Source organism: Aphelocoma coerulescens, chromosome 7 (assembly GCF_041296385.1).
Source record: "Aphelocoma coerulescens isolate FSJ_1873_10779 chromosome 7, UR_Acoe_1.0, whole genome shotgun sequence".
NCBI lineage: Eukaryota > Metazoa > Chordata > Aves > Passeriformes > Corvidae > Aphelocoma > Aphelocoma coerulescens.
Window position 1 is genome coordinate 18033899 of NC_091021.1, and position 22119 is coordinate 18056017.

General features: G+C 36.6%; 1 protein-coding gene across 1 annotated transcript; it reads left to right on the top strand.

Annotated features, from left to right (window-relative positions):
• The first annotated feature begins 15 nt into the window (after positions 1-15).
• On the top strand, positions 16-21703 carry CIR1 (corepressor interacting with RBPJ, CIR1). The gene is made up of 10 exons (XM_069020632.1): positions 16-170; positions 874-968; positions 1506-1579; positions 2755-2768; positions 2862-2917; positions 3271-3319; positions 3527-3644; positions 16831-16937; positions 18381-18466; positions 20143-21703. Exons 1-10 carry the CDS (start codon positions 99-101, stop codon positions 20867-20869), a joined length of 1398 nt encoding a protein of 465 aa, XP_068876733.1. The 5' UTR covers positions 16-98; the 3' UTR covers positions 20870-21703.
• Positions 21704-22119: the final 416 nt, after the last annotated feature.

Consider the following 22119-nt stretch of genomic DNA (forward strand, 5'->3'; position numbering starts at 1 on the left):
CCCGGAAGGCCCGGCCCGGGCGGCCCCGGAGCGCCTCCGTCCGCGTCCCTGTCCCTGTCCGTGTAGGGGCCGGCGGCTCCCAACCCGCCGCCGCCGCCATGGGGAAGTCGTTCGCCAACTTCATGTGCAAGAAGGATTTTCACCCCGCCTCCAAGTCCAACATCAAAAAGGTGAGGGGGAGCCGGGGGTGCCCCGGGGGGGACGGGCTGCCGGTACCGCAGCGGCCTTAGTAGTGCTCCTCACCGTCCTGGGATGCATCGGGCTGGGGCAAAGAGGAAGGAGGAGGCAGGGAAAATAGTTAAGAAATACTTGGAAGTTTCGGGTTTTCTTGCTCTTAGGTGTGTACGACTGTCGCATTCTCCTGGCTCAGGCCTTTGAACGCCTGATTCTCAGGATAAGTAGGCACTGTACGCCGTCCAGGAAAACCCCACCTGTCACGATGTGCTCATGTTTTCCCAGTATTTCATACCTGCCTCGAGCTGGTTGCAGGTGTCCTCCCTGGCCAGAACCGTGCCGCATGCCAGGAACCCCCGAGGGGACCTGGGGCTTGGGCTGTGTTGAGACTACACCGAGGTCACCACAGGGAAGCACCCACAGGGTGTTTTCTGAGCCTGCTTTTCCTTTTCAGCTACCAAATTTTCTCCTGTCATTTCAGTGTGCAAGTGTTGTTGTGACTTGGAATTTCTCAAAATTACTGCTTCGGGAAGTTCATTTGTTAAAATACTGTGTGAAAATAATGTATTTTATGCAATTAGAATGGTGATCATCCCTCGTTAAGCATTTTAAACTGAGTAAGTTAGTTATTTGTATATGAATATATTTTGCAATAGTTTTTGTATTTGTTTAGAGTAGAAACTTAATTATTTTAACTAGGTATGGATGGCAGAACAGAAAATCTCATATGATAAGAAGAAACAAGAAGAATTAATGCAACAGTATCTGAAAGAACAGGAATCTTATGATAACAGGTGAGAATTGGCTTAAGATCACATGCTTCTTTCTCCTGTCTTGTTTTCATGGTAGTGAAGGTCATATTGCTGTGAGCAATTTGAAGTACTGTCTCCCATTGACTGTAGTAGTAGGAGAGGACAGTCACTCATTAAGTGATGTCTGATTAAGGAGAAGTCATGAGAACTTTTTAAAGTGGTTTGTGCCTGTCCTCTAATTAATTTCAAAATATATCATGTTGCACAGGACATTAGGTAACCTTGTATGATAATACATTTGTATCACACAGAAATCTGTTTTTCATAACTCTGGACATGTTACCTTTCAGTTGAGATTGAAATGTGTGATTTTTAGTACATAATGGAGCATGCAAAAGCATTGACTGATCTCTCAGGTTTTTGGATACTCACATTTTGTTACTCGCATTAAAAAATGAAAAAATGCTAGTTATCACAATAATTTCATACTGAAGATTTTTTTCCTTTTTTTCTTTTTTTTTTTGTGTTACCCATGTGACTGTTTTGCGTGTAACACCCCAAACTGCCCTTTTAATTTAGGTTGCTTATGGGTGATGAACGTGTGAAGAATGGTCTTAATTTCATGTATGAAGCCCCACCTGGAGCAAAGAAAGGTATTGCAGTTTCCTGATTGTGGGCAGACAGTACTGCAAAGCTAAAAACCTTTTGATGAAATAAGCACAGTAGATTTTATTTTAAAATAACATGTTCATAGTGAGGTAATGATAGGAGGTATGATTTTTTTAATTCTTTCTGTGGGAATATGCAGATAGATAGATAGATAGATAGATAGATATGTAATAATTTTGATCTCACAAAACTTTAATTTCTTTCAAAGAGAATGGTTGGGGTTTTTTAAGCAACAGTTCAATTTGATGAGAAAGACCAGCTAAAATATCTTTCCAGGAAACAGCATGAATTCTGTCCTCGACCAAGGGTGTTTCTTTAGCCAGTTCTAAAGCCATTGGATGAGGAGGACTGGACCTTACCAAGGCAATGACTCAGACAACACAAACCTGTATTTTGGCCTGCTCTCCTTTACAGATATAGCAGATTGCTTATGTTTAAAAGTTATGCCCATAATTCAGCTTGATGCTTGTCAAACACAGAAAATACAAGAGCAAGAAATTATTTATCAGAAGTTATAAAAATAATAAATGCTGAGATTCAGTAGTCAAAAGTGCTGCCTGAGCTGTGTCTCGTGAGTCTATGAGTTTTTAGCAGTGTCATAAATGGAAGTTACTAAGTACATGCTGGACACTTGTATCATTTTAGCAAAGTGTGACTGTGAGCAGAACTAAGAAAATATATTCCCACTAAGAGAAAACATGTTCCCTTTAAAATGCATCTTTCCCATTTGCATGAAATCACTTGCAAATGCTTGGATGGACTCATTCTTGTAGACCAAGTTTTGCAATTATTTAACTTCAGAAGCTCTAAGAGTAATCTCTTAAGTAGCAATTACTGCTAAACTTTTTCTTAAAAATATCTTAAAAGTAAGTATTGTTGCTACTCCTGCAAAAATGTTTCAAGTTTTTTATTCATATAATAAATGAATATAGTTTTAGGAGATGATTTTAGATTTACAGAATTTGTAGCTAGATACTAGAGGCTGGTTATTTGTAAGTGCACTCTATTTAAATAAAGCTACTTCCTGAGTATTTGCACTCTTGATTAGTATAAACCATAAAATGTTTTGTCTTTAGCTTAGAGGAGGATACTATCTGCATTTTGCATGTATAATTAATGCATCATTTCTTTTCTTTGCATGCTTTCTGAAAATTCAAAGAGGAAACAAAAGAGGTATTTCATTGCATCATTTCTTTAAGTTTTCTTCTTGCTTACTTAAAATGTAATCTGAAAAACTTCAAACTTACCATGTTTTCTGTTTTATAGCAAGAGGGAGAGACTGAGTACAAATTTGAATGGCAAAAAGTTGCTCCTCGAGAAAAGTAAGATATCTGGATTTTCTCTGAATAATTTTTTTTCCTTATTATTTACCTTTCATATACTTTCCTTTTTAACCCTTTTTTTCCCTGTTTTATTTTTGAGCGGGTCACTTGTGTGATCTTGTCATGTCCTGACAATTAATTAGTAAAACCTGTAAACTTGGAACTATTTCCTTGCTTAGCTTTATTTTTGTTTGACAGTTAATGCATGTTTGAAAATGCATTTCAAACAATGTTTACGAGAATTATACCGCTGAAATGGGTTCACACTTAACAACAAAAGGTAGTTTTGTATCTGATGTTTAAAAAAAATAATAGTGAATTGAGTATTTGTTTCTTTTGTGTTTGTGTAACAGATATGCTAAGGATGATATGAATATCAGAGATCAGCCATTTGGTATCCAGGCAAGTTACATAAATTTCACTCTGTGGATGTCTTGGGTATATTTCAAATGTTGTCTAACTGCAGAACATTCACATGGACTCTCTTAATTTTATCATCTCTTTTTCAGTGAGTTTAAAAGCTTCTCTTATGCCTAATACACAGACATTTCTGTAAATGTCAGGCTGTATTGTTGACTAAATTGTGTCAATTGGCTTCATTGCCTTTAGGTGCGGAATGTGAGGTGTATTAAATGCCACAAGTGGGGACATATAAACACTGATCGAGAATGTCCCTTATTTGGCCTGTCTGGAATCAATGCAAGTTCAGTCTCCAGTGATGGTTCAGGTAGGCAGTGAATGGTTTCTAAAGGTTCTGGTTAGACGTATGGGTGGAGCTCATCATGTTTAGTTTTAGAAAGTTTAAGTATATCATATTTAAAAGAGATGATGAAATCTAGAAAACAATTAATTCCAAAGGTAGGATCCACAATTTTGAGTTAATTATTTCAAATTGCAGGGACCTCATTTTCAATTAGTAACTCTTGAAAAAGATTCCATATTGCTTTGATCCTATCTGTGCCAAAAACTGAAAAGCTGCAACAAGACTTTAGATCAGAATGACAAAATCTGTGTCCCCAAAAAAATGAGTGGATTGTTAAAGACTGTCCCTGTTCAAATTCAAGCAAACTGCTTGGATAAGCTGGAATATATCACTATATCTTTGTTGATCACTTGGTAGAAAGGAGATGTTTGTGAATTTTTAAAAAATATGTAGTTGTGTTTCTGTAAGAGGACAGTCAGTTGAAGCTTAGATTTCCAAGTGCCTAGTTTCCTTTCATCTGACTTCTTGTTGCTTCTTTCACTATAATTTTTTTTCTTCTATTAGCTTTCCTGTTACTTGAAGTCACACAGCAGTTAGTGCTAGATTAGGTTTGAAGAAGTGGGTATAAACATTCAAATTGAACAATATTTTTTCCTACAGTTTTGGGGTTTTTTTCTGTGAGTTAACCCAAGTTGTAATGCTTTTAGGTTTCTTAAAATTGGGGCATGCTAAAGAAACATCAGGTAGTGTGGATGAGTCTTCAGCCTTGCTCTACTGGGCTTTAGTCACGTGTTGTGCCTTGGATTTTGCAGGGATATCATTACAGTGGCACACTTGGTGGTTTCTGCTTTTCTTCTGTCTTCCTTCAGGTTATCTATTTTATGTAGCAGCTCCTAGCTTTGTAACATACTTAGCCTACCAATAATCTTGCCTTTCAGAATTAGGTCACTTAGATACATATTTTCTTTGGGATGAGGCCTGGAAGAGTTCAGTTAAAGAAAATGGTGCCTCTTACTCTCCTTTTTTTTTAGGCATTGTCTGATGATTATGCTGTTGTATTACTCATCCTGTAGTTGACTTGCTCAGCCTTTCTATTCAGTAGGTTATGAAATTAAATCACTTTCTTGTATGATTCTTATCTTAGAAAAAATTGTGCTTAGAGCATTTGGTGGCGGTAGAATTATATTGTGCAGCTCTTGCATGTCAGAGGTGCTTTTGTCCTGCAGAACTCACTGTCCACGCTTCAGTTCAAATGATATGGGGTAAATTTTAGGAGTATTTGGTTGAGAAAGCAGAAAATATTTTTATGTGCTTGCACAAACCTCAATATGCATTCCTTATTATTCATTACAGTGTAATGCAGACACTTGGCAGTGTCAGTAGAAGAATAACTGCTTGTTTCAAACCTTACTGAACTAACGACCTCGGTGTAGGCAACGTTTGACTGCTGCGGGTGTTTCCCACTTGAAGAGATGTCCCCCAGGTGGCTTTTCAAACTATCTTTCTAAGCCTAAAGAGAGCATTTAGCATATATGATGAATTTTGCATGAAGGAAAGTGGTGTAAAAGTACTTAGATGTTCTCAGACTGTGCCAGTGCCCTCTCATTTTCAACTTTGGAACTTAGAAGGCAGTGTGCTGTGCTGAGCTTACACTCTTGTAGGCTGAGGAGGGATTTTTAGGGAATAGGGATGGGCGACAGATCAGGATTTGTATATATAATTTGTAAGACACTCTTCTTGGATTTGAATAGTCAGCTGTAATGATAAACTGCTACTTTCTCTTTCTTCCAGGGAAACTATGTAAACACTGTAGGTAAAGTTTAGAGTTCTTGATTTCATAGCAAATACAAGGCTTAGAGAAAGTGGTAATATTAATTACATCATATAAAAGGTTGTCTGCTTTTTCTAGCCTCAGGAATACAGTCCTTTAATCAACTTTTCTAAAACTTGGTCTGATTTAATAACAAGTTAAATTCCACTCCTCTGATGGCTTCTGGAAATGTGTGTAAATGAAGCACTGCAGTTAAGTGAGAACATAAATTCTTGAATTCACTGCTTCTCTTAAGACTCATAATTCATCCACATGGTTTGTTAAAGCTTATGCCACATATTTTTTTTAAAAAGTGTGGTTTGTTGGGTTTTTTTTGCTGAAACACTGACAGCAATCCTGTGTTGGCTGGGATGGGAGTAAGTAATGACTTTGCATTGCTGAGAGTTCTGCCCAGTTGTTACAGTGCTGCAGATCCACAGTTTGCTCTGCTGCATCTGTTTCCACCTCCAAGAACCTTCTTCTGTTGCTCTGTACAGTACATCGCCTCAAGCTCTGTTTCTTCCTGCTTCTCTTTATTGGTTATTGTATGCACTCCTAGGATGCTTTCTAGACTAAATTCCTGATTCTTCTTTATTGCTTTATAGTACTGCAAAAATGCCCATTGCCACACTGTTCTTTAGACTGGCTAGAACTCCAGAAAATGCTAGTTTGGAAGGGACAGAGACTTTTTATGAGATCATCTTTTTATGAAACCGTTCTGTGTTTTGTGAACTGATGATTAGGTTTAAAAAAATCCCTTGCACTGGAAACAAATTGAATTGTACATGAATTGCTTCCCAAGCACCCCTCTTCCATGTGTCACAAGTGTCTCCTCATGCTTAGAAAGCTGGTTAAAAGCATGTTAATAGTCCACAGTTTTCATTTGCCATTGTTGTCAGCACCAGGAAAAAGAAAAAAGTACAAAACTACTTGGCTTCTAAGGTCAGGTAAAGTTCATTCAATTTTTCTGAAGCTGTTTGTTTGTTTCTAAAATGTAGAGGTTAAAACACATACCTATGAACAGAGCAATGAATAGGGATTTCAAGGGTAGGCAGTGATTACTGGTAGTATACAGCAGGTCTGGAATGTATATTAAATTTATTTGACTGGGCTTTTTAATAACTCAATGTGTAAAAATATGTTTACAATGAACTCTCAAAGAGTTGAAAAATGTTGGACTAAATTATTAGAGCATATAGTACTTTCAAAGGTCAGGAAGTATTGCCATATTTAGAAAGTGGATATTTATTTCTAGCTCGTGTTTCAGGAAATTGAAATATAAATATTGTCTCATAAATGAAAGGGTACAGCTGAGAAATACAGATATAATGAGGAAGAAAGGTGAAACCAGAGTAAAATATTAGTACAATTTAGTAGTCAATGTACAAGGATTCTGATTAGTTTATGAAATTAATTTTATTAGAAGGAGCAAATTTAAGTTCTAAGTAACTGAAATTTTTTTTTAAAGAGCAAATCTTTGGAATTTTTTTATATTCTTTGGAAGGAGCTCTATTGCTTTGAAATTACTTACTTGGTAGTGCTTTATTTCTTCTGATTTATGATCTTTTCATCCTAATAGAAGTCGATCTTACATCCTTTTCATGCAAATTGAATGGAATAATTTTTTTTAGGCAGTGCGTGGTAGTTACCCTAGCTAAATTTAGGTTAGAATTCTTCAAACTTTGCAAATACTCTCCCTTGGTAGAGCACACCATGCATCAGCACAGTGTCCAAAGACTGGTCCGTGTGCTGCTGGTGATGAATCTGCCCAGTCAGTCGTGGGAGCACTGGCCTTCATGGTTCTGAATCTGGTATGCTAAGGGCACTGGCATCACTAATTTCTGCAGAGGTAGGTTTTAAAAAATGGTCTGGCTTCGGTGTCAAATACTTGTAGCAGGCCTTGATACAAGTTAGTTTGTGTTTTGTTTTTTTTCCTGCTTCAGAAAGAGCGAAACAAAATGTTTTATTTGGACTCAGACTGTTTTCAGCATCAGAGGAAAAGTTTGACTGCAAATATATGAAAATGAAACTCATGTCTGATTTAGTTGACTTATCTAAAGTTTCTGCTCTGTTTCACCATAAAGAAAAAGAAGAGTTATCAACTGAGATATTTCCCCTCCCCCATCATATCCAATGTAGGGGTTTTTTTCCCATGAATTTTATAAGCTGTGATTCTGTCATTTCAGCAGAAGAATAGCTGCCTTTTAATCTGATGTGAAGACTACACTGTAATGTTCCTCTTGACACATAAAACTGGTTGGCAATTGGTGTTCCGGATTCAGTGTTGAATATTTTGTGTGCAGAGACCAGTCACAGCCTTCAGTTTCCTCCAGTGAAACTGCTGCAGGGCAGAGGGTGTCTGTGGCACACACCTGTGTTCTGCTGGCTTTCAAGATCTGACGTACATTGCAGCGCTTCAGCAAACAAAAAGTTACAATCAGTACCTTAACTTGGGCATGGTGGCTTGGTTATTTTGCTTCTGGGACCATTTTACTAATCTAGCTGGTAATTCATACAAAAAAAATAATAATCTTACCATTAAAAAAGCACCTATTGAATAATATCTCACCAGTGAATAGAGATTATTTTTGCAATAAGGCAATTTCAGTGGATGTGGTTATCATGGGATAATCACACCCCTGGGGTACAGCCTTGTCTGTAATCTCCCAGGAGTGTAATTATTGCATGATAACTGCACCCCCTGGTGTTGCATTATTTCTATTATGAAATTCTTAGTTTTAGATATAAAGTAACTTACTTTGATCGCTGGAAACTGCAAAGTAGTGTTAGAATGTTCCAGCTGTGAGGCTTATGGAGACCAACTTAGAAGATTTACTTTGCCTTTACAAAGGTAAATTAGGCAATCAAAGTGCTTCTTTGGGCTAAACTGATTTACAGGGTGTTTTACTGATAAAATCCTAACTTCCAAAGTTCAGATAAGATGAAAATATTGGTTGTGCTTCTGACTTAACATGCCAGTGTATATATATATGCATGTATAAAAGACAGAATGCATACCAGCAAAAAAACCAGCTCACTACCATCTCAAAGTTTGCCTGTTTTCACAATCCTTTTTTATCATTAACCAGCAGCATCTATTGGGGTTTGTGAGGTTTTTTTGTTAATCCTGAAAAGCCATTGACTTGATTGGAACAGAGATCATTAGGTGTCCTGTGCAAAATGTTTTGAAATAATGCTGTTATTTCACCTCAAAATTGCCTGTGACTTTCTTGGTCAGGTGAAGTTAGGACAAACTGAATACTTTTTTGTTTTTCCTCTTTCCCTCCTTCCCTGCAAACAATCTATCCCATTCAATGATGGTTTGGGCAGATGGGGGAAGGGATTACTAAAAAGCTATGAAAGCTTGAATGCTTACAAATTTTATTATATGGTTTTTAGAACAAAGAACACACTATAGATCTATTACTTTTTTATGAAGAAAGGTATTACCATCTTAGGAAGGGAGGCTAGTGGCTCAAATTGTATGAATAGCATAGTTAGAAGGGGGATGGTAAGGTTAAAAGATGTTCTTGCACCCGTGGCCTGTGAAAACTAAGCCTGGGGGGTGCTGGGCATCTGTCTCTGCTGTGGACTACTTTGGATGTCTTACAGCAGACTGGCTCCATATGCGATCCTTGCCGTGGAATTACTAAGGAAAAAGTACTGTAAAGTGCTTAGCATGTTGTGGAAAATTCAGGCAAATAAAGGTAAAAGTCTAATGGAGCAACATGTATGTGTGTCTAGTGTCTTATGGTCTCCCAAGATAAAGCCACTCTAGGTATGGCTGTGCAGGTGCAGCCTTCTAAAGGCTCATTAGCCAGTTCTGGAGTTTGCACCCTCTCTTTTCATCACCTGAGTGCCCCTAAACTAACTGTGGATGTTGTTTCCATCTTCTATGATTTAGTGTGTTCCACTGATCTTTAGCTTGTAGGTGAACTACCTTTCCAGGGTAATCATTGAATTTATCAGTCACGTGGAGACAGCAAAAAATGAAATCTTTGTTTATGTTACATTATGTCTGTATCTCACTGCAGTTTTCTAGTGACAAATATAGTACCTTGTTTCCCAACAGAGAAAATTCTCCATTGTATTGGGAATGCAGAAATTTTTTAGAATGTTCTCTTGACTCTGTAATAACAAAGAAAAGGTATTTGAATATGTTAACTGTGAATATTTGTATAAATGGTCATCTGTAGAAACATACAGTGTGTGAAACCGTCCTTTATGATCTGCAGCTGAGACCTTTGATTGTGAACAGTAGGAACCTTAACTAAATCTTCACATAGTTTAAGAACTGTCACATTTTAGAATAATCCTCCATTTATGTTTCAGAAGCTTTGGTATTTGGTGTGAATGCATAAAATACCGATTCTATTAGAAATCTTGTGCTTAGCGTTTAAGCAATAAATATGGATTCCAATAGGAGTTTGATAATGTTAAATGGTTTTTAGTACTCCAAAAAAGTAAAAAGGAAACTCAGGTTTCTCTGAAATACCATATAACAAAAGCATGGCAAATTACAGTGAAATTCTGTGCTAAAGTGTTAAATACAGTTAAACTGCAGGCCCTCTGAAAAAGAGCTAATTAAAAGCCAGAGGTTTTAGTCATTGATTTCTCTCAATGCCAACTGCAGCAGTTGCTTTGAAGTGTAAATATGGTCTGAATGCACTCATCTCTGAAATAGATGGAAAAATTATCAGTAGAAGATGATTGATTCTGAATTAGTGGAGGCAGCATAAATTTACTATGTGTCATGATCACATAATTTTGATAATAGTTCTTTGTCCTTTAGATAAAATAAGTGTCTACTCTCATCTCTGTCACAACTTCAGTAAAAGTTCACAGACTATGGAGTGTGATTAAGCTCAGTCTGTAATTTTTTTCTATTTTTGCTCAATTTCCTTTTAAGCCATATTAACAAAAGCCATAGAAAACTTGGAGGACAAAACAAGAAAGTATATGGATGTATTGACAAAACTGTCTATTCTAATTTTAAAGTTAGTTTCTCTTTTAAAGCAAAACCTGAAAAGCATTCTATCGTATGTTATGTCTTTGCTACCACCCAGAAAAGGCAGCATTCTGAATTCAGAGTATATTTATCCTTCATGTCCTCATGTGCTGGACTGAAACCCACCAGCAGAATGTTTTCTAAAGCCTAGTTAATTCAAAAGGGGTGTTTTTGTACTCCCTAAGTATTTATTTATGTACTTTTCCACAGCAAAGCATGGCTCTAGTACCACTGTTACATAGAAAACCAAATAAATTTCAGTTTGGAGGAGTTACGGCCTCATGTGGTCTAAGCTGCATATATGAAAGGGTGAAGACAACACGCTTTGGGCCTACTTTGTTAACAAAATAAGTGTAGCAATAGAGGCCTTGAGAGTATCTTGTCCTTGATTCATAAATTAAGTTTTAGGCATGGTAGCATGGAGTTTACTGACCCCCACATATACTGGCAAATTGATAGCAGATACACAAGTGTGCTATGTTTACATTTATTCATGTAGATTGTACTCTCTTACCAAGTCAGGAGAAGTGTGATGGTGTGATGATGGTGATGTTTTTAGATTAAAATGATCACATTTGTAAACTAAAAGATATCCCATGCCAGAACACATTCTCAGAAAGGGAGAAAAGCCTTCTCTAAAAGCCATATTCTAAATATTCTGTTTTGATGATACAGAAAATGAGCATTAGTTAAAATAAAAGTAAATAGTTGCAATTAAAATGACGCTATGAAGAGTCTGCTGCCTTTTCCAGTAACTTTTATATAGTGTACTCTCTTTAATTTCATAACAATACATAGAATACAAAACAAAACATACATACAACCTTAAATATCATAGTTCTGTTAATTGCAGGCACTGTGTAAGTACAACTGGTTACTGCAATTTCCCCTGCCACAGATGGCAATAATTTTTACAGTATTATTGTTTCTTATGTCTTTGCTTTCCATTTATATTCCACAATAAAAATAATTTAAAACTTGACTGATTGTATAGAATAATTCAATTTACTTATCTACACTGGTGACAGTAGTGAAAGCTTTTATTGGTAAATTGGGCAAATACTGTCAAGACTGTGCATCATGAGTAGGTAGAAGTAAAACTGCTGTTTTTGTTGATACTGGCAAGAATGACTTCATGGTCTGTCCTCACTGCTACTGAAGCTGTTGCAGAAAAAGTGGTATTTAATCACAGTTGTTATGAAAAGATGTTTTAGCATACTGTTCCCTCATATTGAATAATTTGAAAAACGTGCTTTACACATCCTAATGGAGGCCTGCTAGATGGTGTGTTACAGCTGGCATTGCTCTCCCAAGGGTGCCCATGCCTCCTAGAGGAAACATTCTGGCAACAACATGGTGTTCCATGCACTCTGCATTTGTCGCTTCAAGAGAAGTACAGACAGAATAGAAAATTAATTACATCTATAGGTTTCTCTGGTTTCTGGGACAAGAGTGGGGCAGTAATGCAGGGTGGGAGAGTTTGCTGTAAGGTAGGCACTTAAGTAATTGAAATCCAGAACTCTGTTCCCCTCCTGATTGCTTAATAGAGGCAGAACTATTCCATTAAATTCATCTCAGTTGTGTTATGAGAAATTGGAGTGCTCTTTGTTCTAAAAAAGCAAATATACAGTATGTTATAGAAATCCTAATACGATATTCTTCTGCAGTGCATTGTAATTATGTCATACATGCCTAAGAAAAAATCTATTTACATCTCTTCTGTTTATTTAATTGTACAAGTATTATAAAGATGCACCAACAGCTGTCAGGCTAAGGTTGTACTTGGGTAGTGCTTTGTGAAGATTCAAATCCTTCTTTTCACACTTCATTGCATGTTTTGAGTTTCTAGATTTTGTGCCCGAACTCTTTGAGTCAACTGAGCTGTCTGAATTGTATCCTTAAATAGTATCTTAGACAGAAGATAACAGAGAGAATTAATGCTGCAAGAACTTCTGTGGAAAGTGAGAAGCAGGAAGAAACTGTAACCTCTTTGCTTGAAAATACTGTTTCTTGAGGATTATAATAGCCACAAAAAAAAAGTTTAAAAATCCTTTGGTGGGTCTTTAACTATAGAGACTTTTTCATGCAAGCCCTCAGTAAAATTTTAAGTACCTGTAACTAGAAAATGTAAGCAGTTGTCAGTTGTCTTAATGCATAAAAATAAATGTCATATTTACAAGCAGTTAATTACACTATATGGCAAAAAGCTTTTCCAAGACTATGAATTGGTTTTAAAGCAGATCAATGTTTTAGTTTTAGCCAAGTGGCATCTGGGAAAGTTTAAAATATTTTTTTCTTTTTCCTATCAAAATGCAAAATTCAGAAAATAACCGTGACAGTCATATTCAAAAATAGCAAGGTACTGTATTTGACTTGTCTCAGGAAGAATAAGAAACAGATGATGAAACATTGTAACTTTGAACTTATTTTTAGCTTGATGATGAAAGAATGCTGAGAGACTAGCTGTCAGAAGTTGTTGCAATCAGCTATTTTTACAGGATTCCTATATCTAAAGTTCTGCCAGCTCATGGTATAATATCTCTAGATGTTTTCACCTGCATGAGGTCACTGAGGTAGCTGCTTCACAGGCAGTCTCACAAGTCTGTAAGAAATGTGTATATGAGCAGATTGATTTTCATAGCACGTAAAAGATTTTTGTGCCTGATGTAGGAGTGACCCTTTGCAAGTTGATGGGTGCTGTTCAAGAATAATAAGCTATCATCACAGCCGAAGATTTTAGTCAACTGAGAGCCTCTCAGCTCAGTCTTACTATCTGTTTTATAGTTGATGAGTCAGCTGAAGCATAGGGCTGCCAGGTATACCTAGTACTGCTTTGTCTGACAATCTTGGAGAGTGAAGACACAAGTGTGGTCATAAGCCAAAGGCAGGCTGAAAAGATTTACCACTTTGGGTTACCAGGCAACCTGGTGGCATCAAGGTTTAAGCTTTAACTTGAACAGGGAATAGGGAAGCCAAGGACACTTCTGAGAAGTTGCTTTTTTCAAATCTCTGTTAAGTGAGGTTCAGTTTTTAGGGTTTCTTTTACAGGTTTTGTCTCTCTCATTTACATTAGCCAGGAGAAATCCCCAGTTTAATTCTATAGTGTGGAAATGGGAATGTGGTTGTTTACTCACAGATTTAGGCATTTTTTAATACTCTGTGAAAAAGCATCTCAAAAGGAAGTATGTTGCAAGCCTCAATGCTGTCACATAAAATAGCTGTGCCCAGGAATCCTGAGAGACCTCAACCTGTCACTGATATTTCAAAGAAAATCAGATCTGCTTTTCAACATCATTAAAATATAAATCAAAAGCAGTCTGTTGAGGTATGGATGGGAGAAGAAAGTCACCAAGCATTTGATTCCTTTGATTCCAAGCAAAAGAATTATGAGGATAAACATTTTCTTGATTCTTGTTCTGTTGCAGAAAGTAGATAGTAATAGAGGTTTGCAGTTAAGCTGTGCAGCCATTGTCAAATATGATGTCTTACTTGAACTTATCAGCCTGGACTTGTAACCAGGTAGAAAACAGTCTCTCTAGACTTCCCAGGTCAGAGATTGTTTTCTCCCTACTGTGTCCCTACAGCTCTCTTGCTGTCATTAAGCAGCGGAACTTCTGAGAAGTTCCTGCTGCCCAATGACAGCAAGAGTTTCTGAGAAGCTCAATGGCATCAGTTCTTGTAAAAAAAGTGTGAGCAGGTTCATCTGTGTCATCCTCTCAGAAATGTTAATGTTTTTCAAACTGCAAGGATGCCATACTGCAAGGAAGTGTCTTCCATAATCAACCAGCTCTGGACAGCTGCCCATGTCATGCCTGGCTGGGGTCTGCCCACAGAAAGGTTGTGAAACAGGATTGTGTTTTGAATCTACTTCCATTTATGGGGTTGGTTTATTTTCACAATCTCATTTCCTAGTGTTTTCTAAAACCTTTAGTTACAGTAAAAATAATGTACTTGATAAAGCTCCTTGGAGATTCCTGCATCTCCTCACAAGCTAGGCAGAACATAAATTGCTGCTTCCTTCACAACTGTAGGAAGACCAAAACAGGAATAATTTATTTCGTAAACCACTTTAATCTCAAGTTTCTGTGGATGCATTTGATGCAGCTTGTATACGTCCACAAAATAAGAATAACAGTAGTTTGGTAACTGTCCTTATCATGGTAATAGTGCGTTGCAACTAAAATACTATCGGTGGAGCTATGAATTTCTCTGACATCATTAATATACAAGAAAACAGATGCACAAAACTCAACAGTGTTGTGCATTCATTACAAGCTTTTACTTAAAAAAGAAGAAATTATTTTGCTTGCCTCTTTCCAGTGTTATGCACAAAGAATGCCGAAACAGTTTGTTTCTGGAAAATAATCTTGGACTGTGCTTTTGAAGGCCAATATGCCTTCATGTCTCTCTGGTCTTGATTCTGACCATAGTCCTCAGAGGGAGCCACAAAGTTAGGGCTTCTCTCTTGATTCTTTAGCAAGTCTCCTGTGTAGATTTGGACAAGTTGCATTCCTCTGTTTGTCTAATCACACTAATGAGAATAATTAGGTATCAGATACACACCAAAATGTGTACAATGCTGAAACACTGAAGGGGAATACACTTAAGTTACTTCATTAGGCAGTGGCTCTTTGAATAATAGGGAGGAACTGCCTTTGAGTAATAGGGGTATTCTAGGCTTAAATTGGTCAAGTGTTTTGGTTTCTTTGGTATGGAGAAATCTTCTTTCATGACTCTGTGCTTTGTCTCCATTTGGCTTCCTCATACAGGGTTTTTGACTGAATTATATGGCTGTTTTATATGGACTTTGCAAATCAAGGCCTTTTCTGGTACCAAATTCTGTCGTTAGGTGTTTGTCTGATGTTAGTTTCTGTTCCAGCCAGAGTAGATTTCGGCAAGCAGACCAAGGTTTTAAATTTGAAATATGCAAAAATGTAGACACTGGAGCCTATATACATTGATTAATTGTGAGTTTACAATTACACTATAACACAGAAAAAGCACTTTTGGTAAATGACAGGGGGGATGGGAAATAATCCCCTACTTAAGAAAAATGCAAACTTGAGGGAAGGCTAAAAGGTATCTCATTTGAAAGTTCTTTTGCCTGGCAAAATAAGGAACTTGTGAAAAGGAAGTCATTAATGTAGGGGCTCCTTAAACCATTTCCCAAGTTTTGTTTTATTCCTTCCTGCTTTACGTGTAGGCCTGTTTGTTTCTGCAAGGTAATGTATTATACAGGAAAACTAAGAAAAATGTTACTTCTTCTGAGAAAGTTCTGTATTACTTTCCATATATTTTCTATAACAAAAATCTCACTTTATTTTACATACTTGTCTGTGTTAAAAATCTATGAGTTTTGTCAGTCTTCACAGCTAAGAAACTCTTAAACCACAAAGCAGGACAATACATTTCATAAGGCTAATTAATCTTATAATTTACAGTAGTTTACTGAAGTAGTAGTAAACATGTGCTGCATGCCCTGTTTTACATTGCTTTTAACTTAGATTTACCTTACACAGTTCATTGACAGTAAGGTTAGTGAAGGAACTGGGAAGGAAATTTACTGGAAGTGACCTAACAAGAGAGTGAATATTTAAGGTGAAGAAAAGATACCTAATCAGACAAGTACATGACATTATGATGATCACAGGGATTCAATTAAAGCATAAGAGTGAGTTACATGGTTTGTAAATTATGCAGTCAAGTCTGAATGATACATAATACATCCCATCTTTTACTCCTTGTTAGATTCTTGCAAAGAAAGAAATCATGTGCCTAATGCTAAACACTTACTTTAATGAAAAATATAGCATGGTTTTCAAGCTAATAAAACCAGAAATCTCTGAGGAGATAACAGTCTAGAGGCTATGTACATTTGGCAATCCCTAGAATAAGTAAGGACATAGATATTTTTCACGTGTTTATTTATATTCCATATGTATTCTTCTAATGTTACTTTTTACATTGAAGTTCAAGAATTTGTGTCATTATGAAAAATGTGTTTATTAGTGACCTGTTAGAGGTGCATTTTCCCATTGTTTTAAAGGAGAGGAGGCACCTGAGTCCTATTTAATGTGCTTTATTTCGATCTCCTGTGCTTTTTTGCTATAATAAAAATATATTACTAGACTTATCTGATATATTGTTTTCAACATTACAAAGTTACATAAGAGAATCCCCTTGTACTTAAAGAAAAATGCAATTATTTTCCATTCTGAATCTTCAGACTGCTGTTTTAGAAAATCATATCTGATTATTTGCTCAGCAGAAGATTATTGAGTTGATTTAGCTGTGATTTTACTTAACAAAGCTTCAACTGAATTCCTACTGTGGAGTCCAAAAAAGGTAGAGAGATATAAATGATACATTCAAACTGTGATTTTTGTGAACAGGGCCATCAATGCACCCCTCGGAGCTAATAGCGGAGATGAGAAACAGTGGGTTTGCACTGAAACAAAATGTACTGGGGAGAAACTTGACCGCAAATGATCCATCACAGGTAATATCTTTTTACCAGTAAGCTGAAAATGTCTGTAAATCTAAATGTGATTGCTTGTGAATTGTTACTTAATGTTTTCAAATATGCATATCCGTAGGAAAGCTGAATAGTTATACCAGTAGAAAAATGACAAAAAACTTAGAGTTTTCCAGATTTGTTTCATACAGAATGGTGAATCATAAATTACTTCTTTTAAAACCACTTATAATAAATTAAATCCTTCTTCTTGGTGACTAGAAATTGAATTTTTTATAAAGGGGTGGTTAGGGCTTCTGCTGCATACCTGTAATGCAGTGCTACCCTTAGGATAAAGTTTGAGGCAATATGCAGAAATAATTACTGCCAGGAATGCTGTATCTGAAGGGGTTTTTTTACTTGATTCACTATTGTTCCAGTTATTATTTCCGGGGGTGAAAATGGTTCAATTGCCTTTACTTAGACTACGCAAAGTGTACTACTAAATGAGGTGCTTTGATAAAAGTATAAAATGAAAGATTAATATACACTCCTTGAAATAACCTTTGTTCATAGGCAGGATAGTCAAACCACTAGTAAAGAGGGGATGACTACAAGCTGGTCTTGAAATCTTCAGTAAATCAACAGTTCATTGTGCCTCTGCAGATGGATGTACCTTTGCCTTTAAAAAGCTATGTACCCCGAAAAATGTAGCATATGGGCACTGTTAAATGAATCATGTTGATATCAGTATGTTTGCTTTATGTTAGGTGTGCTGGGGTTTCTTTGTAAGAGCTTTTTAATCTTTATTTCTTCTTTCGTCTTCTGAGTGTGGCTAAAATTAAAAACATCACTGTGGAGAACTGTAGTGTACCAGATGCACATAATTTGAGGAATTCAGGGTCTTCAAAGTAGTTTTGCTTTGCTGATTGCGTTACTGTATGTAGATTATATGATTACAGTATTTTGCATTGCTAGAAGACTTTGTGCACATTTAAAGACTAATAACACAACAGTGAAGTAGATGTGTTACCCATTTTCCTAATGACTAAACCGAGACAGAAAAGTAATTTGCTTAAATTACTCTGAGTTTGAGCAGGACTAGTGTCTAACCTATTCATCCAAGTGTGATAGCAATGGAGTGACTTATCCTGGGGAATCGTGGGCTCCAAAATTGGCTCATTTTTATTAACTATTTCAGAAATGTTTCTTTCCCTAGCAGGGGTTTTTTCATATGTTAGTAATAACTCATGTTGTATAACCCCCACATTATAACACCTACTCAGCTCTGAGAGAGAATGTCGGGGTTTTTCACTTGATAGTGGGTATTCTGCTCTAACCAAAGAGTCATAGGCTGACTTAGTAATACAAATATATTTCAGTCTGTGCAAAAATAAGGTACATAGAAGCACCACTTTTAAAACAGAAATCTGAATTAAGTTATTATTTTTATACATAAGAACTTAATGGCTTACTGCATTTTTCTAGGAGTTTGTTACAAGTGAAGGAGATGATGATCCAGAAGTTGAATTTTTAAAATCACTGTCAACCAAACAAAAACAGAAACTTCTAAGGTACGTGTGGTACCTAGTGGAGGGGATATGTATCAGCAGTAGTTCTGACTACATCCATCATTGCCACTGCAACTCTTTGGTGCCATTTAGCACCATCAGTACAGAAGAAAATCAGTTTAGTTTAACATACACTTGACCACAAATGGCATTATGTAGCATGATTTTTTAATCTGCTTATTTTAATCTAGTTTTGATGCCTTTGACTGGGACTCATTTCCAATTTAACTGGGATGCTGAACTACTAATTGGCTCACTAAAGATGCTGTGCTGCTATTTTAAAATATTATTCTGCACTCCATTGTTTACAGTATCTTCTTCTATGATTAAAAATTCTGTGTTCTTGTTTACTGGTTTACAACTTGACAAAGTTTATCTTCTCCTTGTGGCTGAACTGAACCTGACCCTGTGCCCCAGGGCCAAGGTTGGCCCAGCTGCACCCTGTGCTTGTGCCAGGGTTTGCAGCTCACTGCTCCCTGTGGGTATGAGTTAATGAGGTTCCCGTGCTTTGCTTTTATCCAACTGATTTTGTGTGCCAGGTGACTTACATTTTTTTTCTCTCTTAATTTGCAACGTTATCCTGAAATAACCTCAAAATGTTTAAAATCAAAAATACTAACTACTGACATGTAGATCCCGTACAAGCATACAGATAAAACAAGCTTTTAGGTTAAAAGATGTCACATATGTGGGGAGTGGGAGGAGGGGGAGAAGGTGAATGGCTAAGCAGGTACCTGAGTAGGTAGGTACATATGGTATTCACATATGTAATAAATAATTCTCTGAAAATAGTTGGCATGTTTTATGTTCCTTTTAAGTAAGGAATGTGTATGTAGTTAGAGTAACTTAAAATGTTATTTTTGTTTGAACTTCTGCTGGCCCAACACATTGAAATTTTTATAATCCTTTATATTTTAGAAGTTGAAGTTTAGTAAATATTTAGGTCCTTTAGGCGTTCCTAGTCTGAAGGGATTTTTTTTTTAATACACTGGAAACAGTTTCACTATTCAGTCTCTGATTTTCTGAGCATAAATAAGAAAGCAAAATAAAAACTATTTGAAAGTAGCCAAACAGCAGTGAATGCATGTGCATGATGGAATATTGTATATTTACAGATAGCAAATGTAAGTTTCTAGTTGTGAAAAAAAGAGGTTACTGGGAATATCTGTATTATTTGCCTAAAGAACTCGAAGATGTATGTTTTAGTATCAGTTTTCATCATTAGTAGAAAATGAGTACTGTTTGCATTTTTTCATTTTCAAAATACGTTTTTAAAATGCACAAGCTAAAGCAGCAGTGGTTTTCTGAAGTCTCCAGAGCAGCCTGACAAGGGGAAAAAAGCACTACTGAATGTATATATTCCTAGTTACAAGGCCCAAATTGACACCTCTTACTTATCTTTTTGAAAATTAAAAAATCATATTAGTCCTGTTTTGAGGGAGCAGCTGTGGATTACATACTATGGGTAATGTCAAGTTAGAAGTTTTAAAGTGAAACTTTGCTGGAAAAGGAAAATAATTCAGTGTATTTTTATGGAACTGAAAGTAATTACTGTGTAGGTCATCAGAAGTAGTGAACTTTAAAAGACAATGACTTTGTAATCTAGTATATCTTAACTTTGTAATCGAATATATCTTAACATGTCTGATTGTGCTGCTCCTTTATTTTGAAAATAAAAGGAAGTTGGATCGTCTAGAGAAGAAAAAGAAAAAGAAAGATAGGAAGAAGAAAAAGCAGCAAAAGAAAAAAAGCAAAAGTAAACACAAGAAACATAAGATGAGATCCTCTTCCTCATCCTCCAGTGAGACTTCAGTAAGCAGCAGTGACAGCGAGACTGACAGCAGAGATAAAGCAGCACAAAAGAAGATGGATTCTAAGAAAAGAAAAAAAGACAAGTTTTCAGAGGCTAGCAGCAGCAGCGATTCAGAAGGAAAGGCAAAAATGAGGAAGGAAAAACTTTATGAAGATCTCTCCAGTAGTCACGGTAACAAGGACAAAGATAGGGAGAAGTACGAGCTTTTAAAGCGAGATAGTTCTGCAGAGAACAACAAATGGAACTCCTGTGAGGGGGAAAGAAAGTCCACAAGCAGATACCATAGCACCAACACGAGAGAGACTGAAAGAAAGGAGAAGGATAGTAGAAGCCAAAACATGAATGAAGGGAGCAGGAGAAGCCTGTGCTCAAATCACAGCAGTTCCAGGCAAAGGCACATAAGAAGAAGTCCAAGTCAAAGCCCTGGTGAAGAGCGGCACAGGAAAAATGAAACCAGAAGCCCCAGCACAGATGTACACAGAGAGAAGAAAAAATGTAGAGAAGGCTACAGGGACAAGTGCAGTAAAGTGGAACACAGAGAAAGGAGCAGACGCAGTAGAAGCAGAAGCAGAGAAAGGAAAAAAAATAGATAGTATAGAGGACAGGTGCAAACAAGAATTTCTCTGGGTTTTGATGAATACCTTTAACAAGGGCTCAATTACATACTGCTGTTCATTTTCCAACCTCTGTAACTAGCATATTTCCTACATAAACCCAACAGCATCAGTTCTATCGTGTTGGAATATTTGTAAATTAGGTATAAACGTTAAGGTATTTTTTTACCGTCTAAATATGCTTATTGGCAAATACCTCTTGTATACATGCAGTAATTCATAGACCTGATTTTAGGATTTTAAAATATTTAAAAGCAGTATGTGATACTCTTGGTTTCATCCATGATGATTTCTGTTTAGATGCATCTGTGAGGGGGAAGAAGCCTGCAATATGCTGAATGCTAACAAACATTTGAGATAGTTCTGGATAAGATCACTGCTTCAGATATCAAAGCATTGTCTTGTAGAGGGTTTTGTTTTTTTCATACTGAAACATTTTTCCTAAAGTTCCCTGTAAGAGATCAATTTCATGAGTTAAAACAACAGAGAGACATAGTTCACATAAGTGTATAGCCAACATTTTTTGGCCTCCTGCAGTGTACAGCTTGGTCAGGGCTATCTAAACATCTTGAACCCCTGGTGGTATGTGTCAGTACAATGTCAAGTTATTGTTCAATAATCTCTCAAGACATGAAAGGAATATTTACTGCCTCAACTGTTTCAGGTATTTCATTGTTTGTGGTAGTAAGTTAGTGTAAATAGTCATCCTTTTGTTTTCCTGAACCTTTTTGTTGTTTTAGTGATTGTCAGTCATTTTCTGCATACATTGTTACGAAGATGAACTTGCCTAATAAAATACCTTATTCTTTAAAACTGGTAATAATTGCCATCTTCTTCAGAGTTCTGAGTCAGTACAAATGCACAAGGCAACACTTCACAAGGTTTTTATTGCAAAGGAAAGGCTTCTCTGCCCTTTCAGGATGGCAGATGGAAGTACATTAGTTAGTGGACACATGAAACAGTAACTGTGCTCAGTATTCCAGCAACTTTCTTACCCTCCGCACTCACAGGACAAATGGGACTATCTTTTATTACCAGTCCACTTCTACTTCACTGAGAAGATTTTCAGCACTGCACAGAGTATAATAATACATGGTGAAAGTGACCTGGCTTATCGTTTAAGTGCATGTGAAGAGTTTGAAAGGATGAACCATTAAGGGATGTCACCTTTTCAATGTGTCTGCATTAGGTTGCTCTGGGCATTCTTGCTGAAGTAGCTGGGAGTTAAA

Excerpts from the sequence above, each read along its gene's own strand:
- CIR1 (XM_069020632.1), top strand. The coding sequence starts at position 99 with ATGGGGAAGTCGTTCGCCAACTTCATGTGCAAGAAGGATTTTCACCCC. Across the intron at positions 969-1,505 it reads CAGGAATCTTATGATAACAG|GTTGCTTATGGGTGATGAAC; the intron begins GTGAGAATTGGC and ends CTTTTAATTTAG. Across the intron at positions 16,938-18,380 it reads CCGCAAATGATCCATCACAG|GAGTTTGTTACAAGTGAAGG; the intron begins GTAATATCTTTT and ends GCATTTTTCTAG.